This window comes from Drosophila sechellia, chromosome 2R, assembly GCF_004382195.2.
Source record: "Drosophila sechellia strain sech25 chromosome 2R, ASM438219v1, whole genome shotgun sequence".
NCBI classification, from domain to species: domain Eukaryota; kingdom Metazoa; phylum Arthropoda; class Insecta; order Diptera; family Drosophilidae; genus Drosophila; species Drosophila sechellia.
Window position 1 is genome coordinate 12,063,097 of NC_045950.1, and position 9,597 is coordinate 12,072,693.

General features: G+C 46.9%; 5 protein-coding genes across 11 annotated transcripts in view; 2 read left to right on the plus strand and 3 right to left on the minus strand.

The window, feature by feature from the left end:
- LOC6609348 (myosin light chain kinase, smooth muscle) overlaps window positions 1–5,476 on the minus strand; it is a 41,166-nt gene extending 35,690 nt beyond the window's left edge. For 3 of the 7 annotated variants that reach the window (XM_032714645.1, XM_032714644.1, XM_032714642.1), the window contains exons 1-6: window positions 4,898–5,463; window positions 3,530–3,707; window positions 1,428–1,719; window positions 815–1,299; window positions 580–671; window positions 2–214 (exon numbers count right to left, since the gene is read on the minus strand). In XM_032714645.1, the coding sequence (XP_032570536.1) occupies window positions 2–214; window positions 580–671; window positions 815–1,299; window positions 1,428–1,719; window positions 3,530–3,707; window positions 4,898–4,928 (1,291 nt within the window). In that variant the 5' untranslated portion in view covers window positions 4,929–5,463. Of the gene's footprint in view, window position 1; window positions 215–579; window positions 672–814; window positions 1,300–1,427; window positions 1,720–1,813; window positions 2,093–3,096; window positions 3,200–3,529; window positions 3,708–4,897 lie in introns of those variants that run through there. The other 4 variants (XM_032714643.1, XM_032714646.1, XM_032714647.1 and 1 more) reach the window with 4 other exon arrangements.
- LOC116800350 lies at window positions 3,706–4,104 on the plus strand. The gene is made up of 2 exons (XM_032714666.1): window positions 3,706–3,945; window positions 3,992–4,104. The coding sequence occupies exons 1-2, from the start codon at window positions 3,769–3,771 to the stop codon at window positions 4,094–4,096; spliced, it is 282 nt and encodes a 93-aa protein (XP_032570557.1). The 5' UTR covers window positions 3,706–3,768; the 3' UTR covers window positions 4,097–4,104.
- A 213-nt stretch (window positions 5,477–5,689) lies between the features above and the next one.
- Window positions 5,690–7,346, minus strand: LOC6609352 (palmitoyltransferase ZDHHC3). The gene is made up of 4 exons (XM_002034005.2): window positions 6,901–7,346; window positions 6,463–6,684; window positions 6,182–6,394; window positions 5,690–6,109 (listed from the first exon to the last, which is right to left on the minus strand). Exons 1-4 carry the CDS (start codon window positions 7,186–7,188, stop codon window positions 5,951–5,953), a joined length of 882 nt encoding a protein of 293 aa, XP_002034041.1. The 5' UTR covers window positions 7,189–7,346; the 3' UTR covers window positions 5,690–5,950.
- A 61-nt stretch (window positions 7,347–7,407) lies between these two features.
- On the minus strand, window positions 7,408–8,436 carry LOC6609353 (peroxisomal membrane protein 11B). The gene is made up of 2 exons (XM_002034006.2): window positions 8,151–8,436; window positions 7,408–8,097 (listed from the first exon to the last, which is right to left on the minus strand). The coding sequence occupies exons 1-2, from the start codon at window positions 8,326–8,328 to the stop codon at window positions 7,544–7,546; spliced, it is 732 nt and encodes a 243-aa protein (XP_002034042.2). The 5' UTR covers window positions 8,329–8,436; the 3' UTR covers window positions 7,408–7,543.
- Window positions 8,437–8,650: 214 nt separating this feature from the next.
- Window positions 8,651–9,587, plus strand: LOC6609354 (transmembrane protein 208). Its single transcript, XM_002034007.2, has 4 exons — window positions 8,651–8,759; window positions 8,825–8,980; window positions 9,040–9,176; window positions 9,234–9,587. Exons 1-4 carry the CDS (start codon window positions 8,754–8,756, stop codon window positions 9,457–9,459), a joined length of 525 nt encoding a protein of 174 aa, XP_002034043.1. The 5' UTR covers window positions 8,651–8,753; the 3' UTR covers window positions 9,460–9,587.
- Window positions 9,588–9,597: the final 10 nt, after the last annotated feature.

Here is a 9,597-nt window from a genome sequence, read left to right on the forward strand (position 1 = left end):
CTGTCCATGGCTACGGAACATGTCGAAATGCCCATGCTGCCGTCGAAACTGGTCACCACGCATTTCCATTCGCCGGCATCGCAGGATTCCGACGGCTTCACCTCGATCATGTAGACGCCCAGGCCGTCCTCGATCAGCTTGTACCGCTCGGCGGTCTCCACTCTTCCGCTCGCGTTGTACCAGCAGACGCTTTTCGGCCACGGCGGCACCACCACTGCGGGAATGGAGGAAAGATCAGGTGTGAGATCATGTAAACAATCTGCTCGAACGCCGATCTCTGCTTCTCGTTATATGTATTACTTTTTTTCGTCTTTATTTTTCTTCTCTCTGGCGGGCAATTAGCGGTTTTGTTTTGATCGCAAATGTTGATGACCCACCTCAACATTCGAGGCATTCCGAACCGTGCGATCGAGTTCAAGTTTCTAGAGCACGATCTAAAAACAACAAGCGCCGGCGAGAATTGGACCAATTTTCGCCAGCACGCCCAAGTGCCCGAGAGAAGATAAACAAAAAAAAAAATACGTTGGCCCGGTGCCAGCAGGAGATCTTCGCTAGATTCACTAGACTCCGAGTGCTCACCTTGACAGCCGAGAATGATGGTCTCCCCGATGAGCAGGCTCATGTCTCGCAGTTCGTTCGTGAATATCGGAGGCGGAGCATTGCCTGCCACGCTGCGGAAAGATAGAAACATCCGTACAACATGAGAATCTCATTAAATGCTCTTTTAAATAAGCCATTCATATCAATAAATAAATGTAAGAGAAACAAAAAATTAACGGCAACAGTGCGTATGAGTAATGAAAACCTTGCTCACCTGTCCGCTGGCTTGAGAGATCCCTCGCGACTTCCACGTCCCACCACATGCACCTTGGAACTGGAGTAGGTGACGCCCATGCAGTTGCGCGCCTCACACGTGTACGTGCCCAGCGAGGTGGGGTCATCTGCGTTGGCGGTCAGCGCGAACATGTCACCGGCCTTGATCTCCTTGGAGTCCTTGAACCAGCGCAAATGAGGTGTGGGCACACCCACCACCTTGCACTCCAGCGAGACGGTTCCCTGCTCCGTGAGCACCGCACGCAGTTCCTCCACGAATTCGGGTGTTTTGTAGGCCTTCGGCACCAGGACATTCAGCGTTCCCAGGCAGGAGTTGCGTCCACCAAAGTTCTCCGCCATTAGCATCCACTGACCGCCGTCGTCCAGCGTCACGGGACTAATCTCCAAGTAGTGAAAGGTGCCCTCATTGACCTCCGTGATGCGGTCGTTTGCGCACACTCTCCGGTCATTTCTGTACCAGGTGAGCTAGAAAACAATAAAATAGTTATAAATAAATTAATAAAACAATTTAAAATACAATTATTATATGGGTTACAATAACAAGCAGTTCTAAGTAATTGAATAATTTGAAACCTAATAGACTCCATGCTCACCTTAAGATCTGTTGAGCTGCGTATTTCGGTTAGGAGGCGTGTCCGGGTGCCCACTTTAACGGATAGATCGGGCAGGCGGCGCAGGAACACCGGCGGATCGTCGCCTGTGGATCTGTCCTCCACGATGAGCTCGACGTGCCTGCGCACCACATCCTGGCTCTTCGTCCGGGCGAACAGCGTGTAGTGGCCGGCGTCCTCCCGCTGCACATGCTCCACGGCCAGTTGGACGGCATTGCTGGTGGCCGTGATGCGGAAGCGGTCGGAGTTCTCAATGGGAATCTCACCTCGGCTCCTGGAAGTATGGAGGATTAGGGTTAAATCACCCAAAAGGGCGCCCAAATGAAGCACTTGAATCCCTATGTAAACCATTGCAGTTAATAGATCACCTTTTCCTGTAGACCGACGAGGCCGAGGAGAGTGTGCCGTTGAGTTGTTTGTGCTCATTGCACTGGCAGCATTTGGAACATCCGTTGCCCATGGCGTTTTGTTTTGTTTAATCTAAAACCGATACTGCAATCGGTTGCGGTTAAAGGCAAATTTCACTAACCGAAATTCGTTTCGATTGCTAGAACTCGTTTGAATTTACTATAATTTTCAATTTAAGCCCCTCGGAATGTTATACTCATTTCAGATGCTCCAGCTTTAATTTTATATGAATAATCGTTCTGTTTCAAAAAAATACAAAAACGTCAAAGTGGATACTTTGAAATAAATAAAGAAAAACTAATATAAGATTTTAACCTATTGTCATTAATCTACCACCTGTCTTCGCCAAGAATATGTATGTCAAAATTCTGGGATATATAAATATAAAAAAAACCACATACGTTTCTCTGTTTTCGAAAGCGTTTTCCAAATTACTCAGCTTGCACGTGCAAACATTTTGCTGCTCAAGAGTTATTTGTTTATGTGCCGCAATAATAAACCAATAAACCGAAAACAAACAATAATCGGAACTATGCGAAAGCGAAAATTGACAAAAATATTTTCGAATGTTTATAAATAAATGCTTGAACTTGCTTAGCTATTCGAATAGACTAAAAGCCGAAGCCGAAAACCGCGGACTGCAATAATTCAAACGCTAGCTAGACAACAACGCGATTGCCAATTTATTTTTGGGATGCGTGTGTTTTTGATGTTGAGCGCTAATAACTTGTTGTTTCGCTGTCGTTTTCCCCGAGTTCGAGAATTTTCAAATTGTTTCTTGTTTCCTTTGTGTAGCCCAGTAGTATCGGTTTATTTATTTGTCTGTTGCTCACGCTCGGATATTGCCAAACATCTGAACCGATTCAATCCGATCCGATCGCACTCTCCACCTATGTGTAGGCATTATGTAATTTTCGTTTTCGTTTGAGAAAAACTATTTTCAACACTTTTAGGGCATTAAATGGAAACGTTTTTGACGCACATCGCCGATATTCCATACCCTGCACTGCCCCCCAAAAAACAACGAAATCCAAGGCAGACGAAAGTTCCGCGGACGCGACAGCCAGCGATTTGTTAATGTGGCTATAATTAGACGTTCGTTACAGAACTCGGCCAGCGGATCGGACACCTCCAACTACCAGGTGCCACATCCCTCAGGAATGCTCGCGCACAATTGATTGATTTCGATATGCAGGTGATTTATTGAGTATACGCCGCGTGCACACCCCCGAATTCCACGAACCAGTACGTATACGCAGTGGTGTACGAGTATATATAGAACTTTCGTATAGCACTGCCGCCGCTGCTACAATTCTTGATGTCCGCCCGCTGGGCAACGGATATGTTAATGCGCCGATCGTCGATGTGGAACTGGCCGCTCAAGAGTTTTTGGATGGCCCATGGCGGCGGAATACTCAGAGCAACAAGCGAAAACTGGGAACCTAAACATCTAATGCTGCTGGTCTGCTCTTTGGTGGATCTGTGCTCTCGGTCCGCTCAATTGAGCAAATCGGTCTCCTTGGCGCAGAAGTCATATGTTAATGCGCAAATTTTTGGCATTATGCACGGCAGAACGCGCGGAGCAAGGACGGTGATTCACACACCCGCGAACGAGTGCACAGGTGAGCCAAGGAAAATATATATATAAATTTTCACTCGACAGATTTATGACTTACCACTCGAATTTGAAGGGCAGCAGCTCGGGCTCATCCTCTTCGGCGCAGTCGATCTTCACGAAGAACGTGGCCCGTTCGTTGGGGATGCAGCGGATCAGGGAACTAGAGTTCTCGCTGAACGTGATGCGAGGCGGTGGTCGGTGGCCCGCTGCTGGCACCTCATCCTCGCCAGGAGGCTCTGCAAAGTGGGTAACACGGTGCGTTAATTATAAGCATGAGTAATCGCTTTATAAGTTACGATGCCGCAGGAAACCGTCCGCCAAACAAATAATCATAAATATTTGCGAAATGTCAAGAATGGCCCCGCATCCGCGGGCAGACATGAGCACACATATGTAGTTATGCCGGCAGGGAAGGCAAAGAGTCGGAACTTTAAAGTGAACTCGCATTCAGGATACCCTAAGCAGAGTACATATGTAATCAACTGACTGCACAGACATAACACCCGATGATTACCCACAGCCAAACATATCCTATTCTCACATCAAAAACATTTATTTTAAATCGCTTTTGAAATATATATGTTTTTTAATTTGTGATATTAAGTGGTTCTGTTTATACAAATAAATGTTTCCTACGCCACAAATTTTGTCTTTCGATAGTTCAATCAACTTTCTTGGTCATTGGAAAATATAATTTATAATACAAAATTACTAGCAAACATGTTTTGAAACTTGGTTTAATTTTTAAAAATAATAAGACTGAACTCTTAGTTAAATTTGATTCATAAACCGAAGATACTACTCAAAGCAAACATCCCAAAATCTTTAACTCATATATCAACAATCGCTGATTATAAATTCAAATGCCATAAACACCATAATTCCTGTATTAATAAAGTTTGTGTTTACACTGAAGAGCTCGTTTGTCCCGTGCACATCGCCCATACCCTGCACAAAAACATCGAGTATTCGGAATATTCACTAAAAATAGTTCCAAATATTATTCATACGCGCCAGCGGCAGTCGCTACTTGCGAGCATGTCGAATCTTTCTGCATGGGCAAGCCCTAATCAAATGTGATTCACGAATAGTATTCAGGCAATTGGGAATGGCTCGCTTCTCGCCGGGATGCGGACACGATAGTGACACCCGACCAGCGCATATTCCAATGTACAATTATGAAAATTTCTCATACACATTTCACAATTACGTAACCGCACTGTGGCCGTACAAGAGCCCATGAAGGAGATGGGGAGAAAAACGGAGACGGAGCCCGTGCCTGGCCATAAAAATACATGGCACCACAAATAGCCATTAAGTACTCGGTTCGGAACCGGGAACCGGGAGCTACAAAAAAAAAGGAGATTCTCTCACTTTCCCGGCGCCGGGGCACCAAGAACTGGGCACTTGGACGGATGATGCTTACCCGCGGCATTGGCTGCTGGCGATCTCTCCATGCTCGGGTCTCAGGTCTCACTATATAATTAGCCGATTAGCCGAAACCGGGCCACTTTGGCATGGGACTGGCAGGACTTGCTGTGTAGGATTAGGGCGCAGTATTGTCGGATGGGTATTTTCGAGGCGGCATTAGCCGAAAGCGATTTATTTTTTTTTTATTTTTATTATTTATATTTAGAACAAACGCCGCACACAAACGACGGTAAAAATTTGAATTTTTTCCGTTTCCGATTCACTGAAATGAAATTTTCCGCTGGTAATTACGCGTATTCGTCGGGCACAATGGATCGGAAAATGTGTAATTAGGATATATTCATATATTCAGCCAGTGGCATTATTTGAAACTGCTGCTGATGGTGCAGCGCATATACACACGTATTCCTCTTCCAATTCCAATTTGAAATCCACCAGACACTCGCACACACACACTCACACTTTGGGAACACAGCGATGTTCTATCTTTCTATATATAAACAATATGTACAACACAGCATCGGCGTTCGGTTCGAATGGCGCACACCACGTCCAGCAGACACCTCCTGGATCTCCGATCGTTTTTCTCAGACTGAACCGAACTGAACTGAGCAGACAGATCAGCACCAGCACCGGCAGCAGCAGCAGTAGCCTCGCCTGTCCATGTCGTATAATTTTGGCTGCCCCGAGAAAGAGCAAGCTCTCCTGAGGATGATCAGAGATGCGGCGCATGTCTTCTGGCACGGCGACTCTCACTTGATAATAAATACAAAATGTACACAAGGCATTTAGTAGGGCTGTCAGGTAAGTACACATCTTCACCCGGCCACGGAAATGGATATTTAATTCCTTCGCTTAGGCCTAAACACACACAAACATATGTACGATTTGTAGTAAATATATAGTTGACAATTGATCGAAAAATAGCAATTGCAAAATACAAAATTGCACTCAGATGCGCAACAAGTAGCAATAACTTGTTGCCTTGTACGTTTGTTAGTTGGTTAGTATTGTTCGATTAAGCTAATCCGCATTCCAATCGCATTCCTCAGACCGAATAGAAGTGCGAGTTGAATCTTGTGCGGCACGAGGGCTCCGTGAATGGTGAAAACCAGGCCAACGAGAAGCGTCCAAACACCGACTGGATGCTCTTGAGGCGCGATTTCTTCGCCCAGCGAGCCTCCTCCTTCTTCAGCTGTTCGATACCCTGTTGGAGAGAGGAATGCGAGTATGTTATCCGTACAATTACGTGCAGAGAGAGAGCCAGCAAAGCACCCACCGTCTGATCGTTTAGGATAGCCGTCAGCTGAGTGGCCAGCATGATGATGGTGAATATGCCGAACATAAGGCCCTCGAAGGTGAGAAAGAGCAGCAGGAATATAGTAGCCGGCGGAGAGTACGGCGAGCAGGTGCGCCAGTCGTTTTTCACGCACTCCGCGAACTGGGTGAGAACCAGGAAGAGCGTGTGCACGGAGATCGAAGCGATATAGAACTGCAAGTCGACAGCCAAAGAAGAGGCATTAACTGGGCGATTGAAAGAGGTAAAAGAGATGTACTTACGGTGAAGAGCACAAAGTACTTTTGATTGTTCTCGCCCACGCAATTGTTCACCCACGGACAGTGGTGATCCATCTTGCGGATGCAGCGCTGGCAGACGGAACAGTGATGAGCCCGCTCCGGCTTGATGCTGCAGCACTTGGGGCACTTGTAGAACATCTGACCCTCACGGTAGCCCATCTGCTCGATTATCTCCTTGGTGGCATTTCCGCGCGGTACAGCGCCCTATAATTAATGGAGCACATGATAATTAAGATATAATAATTTATAAATAAATATATAAATCTTATACTTTTTATAAATATATGTATGTATTTGTACATATATACCGAAAATATAGGAAAAATAATGTTCGAAGCTCATGCTCATTAGGCACTTTTGCCACCTACATACATAGATAAGGCAATATGAAGTACATGGCCAGACTGGCCAGCAACTCACCGGATCCGAGAGCATTGTGCGTATGTGCGAGGCGAAGGCCAGGAAGGCGAGTGCCTGGAATATGATCATGTTGATGGTGCTGAAGACGGTATAGTTGCTAGGCAGGAGGATCAGCCGCATGACCACGAATTCGGCGAACAGGATAAGCAGCCAGGTCATGATCACGCACACAATGCCGCAGATGTCCTTGACGCACCAGGCCTTGTTTCCGCAACATCGGTTGTGCTGGTCGACGCCACCGAATCCTCCGCTACCGCCGGGAGACAGCGCGGAGTACGAGTAGTTCATGGTGTCCGTATGCAGCCCACGCTCAGGTGACGCATCGGTCTCGTCAATTCCGTGATAACGCCACCGGACTGCGGACCATTAGCCAAAAGGCGTTTGATAAACAGCAAACGCGTAGCAAAAAAACACTACTCTAGCAATATGCCATTCGCGTCCGCGGAGATGGCGTCAGCTGTTTGCCATTCGCCCAGGGGCGCTGACAGAGTGAGGATAAGCAAGGTGGCGGTTTAATAAAATCGTTCGTTTATCATTCAGCTTAATCCAAGCACAAATACAAATACAAATACAATACATACAACACTTAAAATAGATGCAAGGAAATACAGTCCCTTATCTACAAGGTTTTCAATATCAGGTGTTATGCAGGCGTTAGCTTGGCCCTCGGTTCCAGCAGAGCCCAGAGTCCGGCCAGCGATGAAATTGCCCCCAGGAGTCCTATTGTCCGGGGCGTGAGACTTGTGTAACCCAGAGCGGTCAGCGGAATGAAGAAGTCGCACACATTCTTCACCGTGTCCACGACAATATCTTTGTGTCCCTGCATTAGCACGTAGGACTGCAGGGCAAGGCGCTTGAAGTCCTCCGGCGAGTTGATGCTCGTAGGGATGCGGCAGCGTGAGATGCCGCCCTTGCAACCAGATCGATGCAGGTCCAGTACTCTCAGGATCTCGTAGAAGTCCCGGCATAGGTTCATGATGATCGAGAAGAGCCAGTACTTATTGGCGATGTTGGACCAGCGCTTGGCGTTCACCGCCGTCAGTCCCGTCCTGGCCAGCCAGAGGAAGTGGTCGGCGAAGAGGAACAGCGATTGTGACAGCTTGCTCAAGGTGAGCGTCACACGGATGTTAAGATCCGGATGGTGAATGGTCTTCAGAGCGCCGTAGAATACATCAACGCACTTGCCAAAGCGGAGTACTAAGTTGAAATGCGATTAGCTTCGTGTTCGTGGGGTGCATTAGAATACCTACATTTTCGGAATGTGCTCAGGATGTATTCAATCGTCTTGAAGTTGTCCACAAGCGCGGGACTGGAATTGGCGGACTCCAGCGAGTCCCACATTGCACGCGAGGCATACTGAATGAGTCGGGCGATCTTGTCCCGTCCGCCAGCCTGATTGTTCAACTGCACCAGTTGATCCATATTCATGTTGTGACCGCACAGCTCGTGGGGCAGCTAAAACACGAAATTAAGCCAAATCCAAAATCCAAAGGTCGATTGTTTGGCTGAGGGCCCAGCAGCAGTTTTGCCGTTTCGCTGTGAATGGCAAGTTATATTTTAAATTAGCCAGCACCATGGGCGTAGATTGAATATATTGTATGTGCAACAATTTGTAATAAATAATGTACGAGCAAATTAAAATAATTAAATAGCTTAAGCACCTTTTCATTACAGTTTTAAAGGCAATACCCTTTATACCACTTTCTATCTACGGCCATGCTTATCATAAATGATGCGCACGTTTCACAACACTGTCGTTTCAACACCTTTTTGTTCAGTTGAAGACGTCGCCACGTAAATAGTGGTCCGATTTTAGATTTTGAAATAGCTGACACACAACTGGCAATCCCACCATGGCTGTAAGTGTAACTAGCACAGGGATAACGCTCTCGAGGATTACATAAAACCGCTTTCCAACTTCCAGCCCCAACAAAAGGGTAAACAAGGCACGAAGGGCGCCAAGCAAATCGTGGAGGAAAACAAAACTACACTGACTTTCTACCGGAACATGGCCATTGGATGCGCTGCACCCGCTCTGCTCCTCAGTTTCCTTGTCTTTGAAGTCACCAAAACCTCAGTGGTAGGCCGCCGAAAACCCCCCTCAATGAACTCAATCATCAGGTTCTCGTTCTTTATTAGTTTATGCACATTCTGTCGTTGCTGATCCTGGGGAGCTCCTACCAGTTTATGGCGTTCATGTCGCAGGCCAAATACTCTGAGAGCGGTGCTCTTTTGGACTCCGGCAACGACTTAAATATGGAAGGCGGCATCGCGGAGTAAGTGCACCCACTGATGCTTTGAAGCAATCCACTTACACATGATTCTCCCTGCAGAAACGTCAAGGATTTGATCATCCTTACTTCCGGCACCCTGCTGCTGGCCCTCATCTCAAACTACTTCTGGTTGGTGCTGCTTTTGGCGCCCGTCCGAGCTGGATGGATGCTCTGGGGCTCCATCATCCAGCCGTGGCTGTCGCAGCGCAACGCCCAGGACGATAATCCCCAGGTGGACGAGAAAAAGCAAAAAAAGATGGATCGCAGAATGCGTCGCATGAGATAGAAGCCACTTTCCGAGGTGGTCTGGTGGTTAAGGGGTTCCTGGTTTTAATGAGATTCTACGCTTAGTTGTGTGTGCGTTTCCAATTTGTTAATTGTTCAGTAAATTAAACTGCTCGAGACAAAAGACAATTCATTGTTT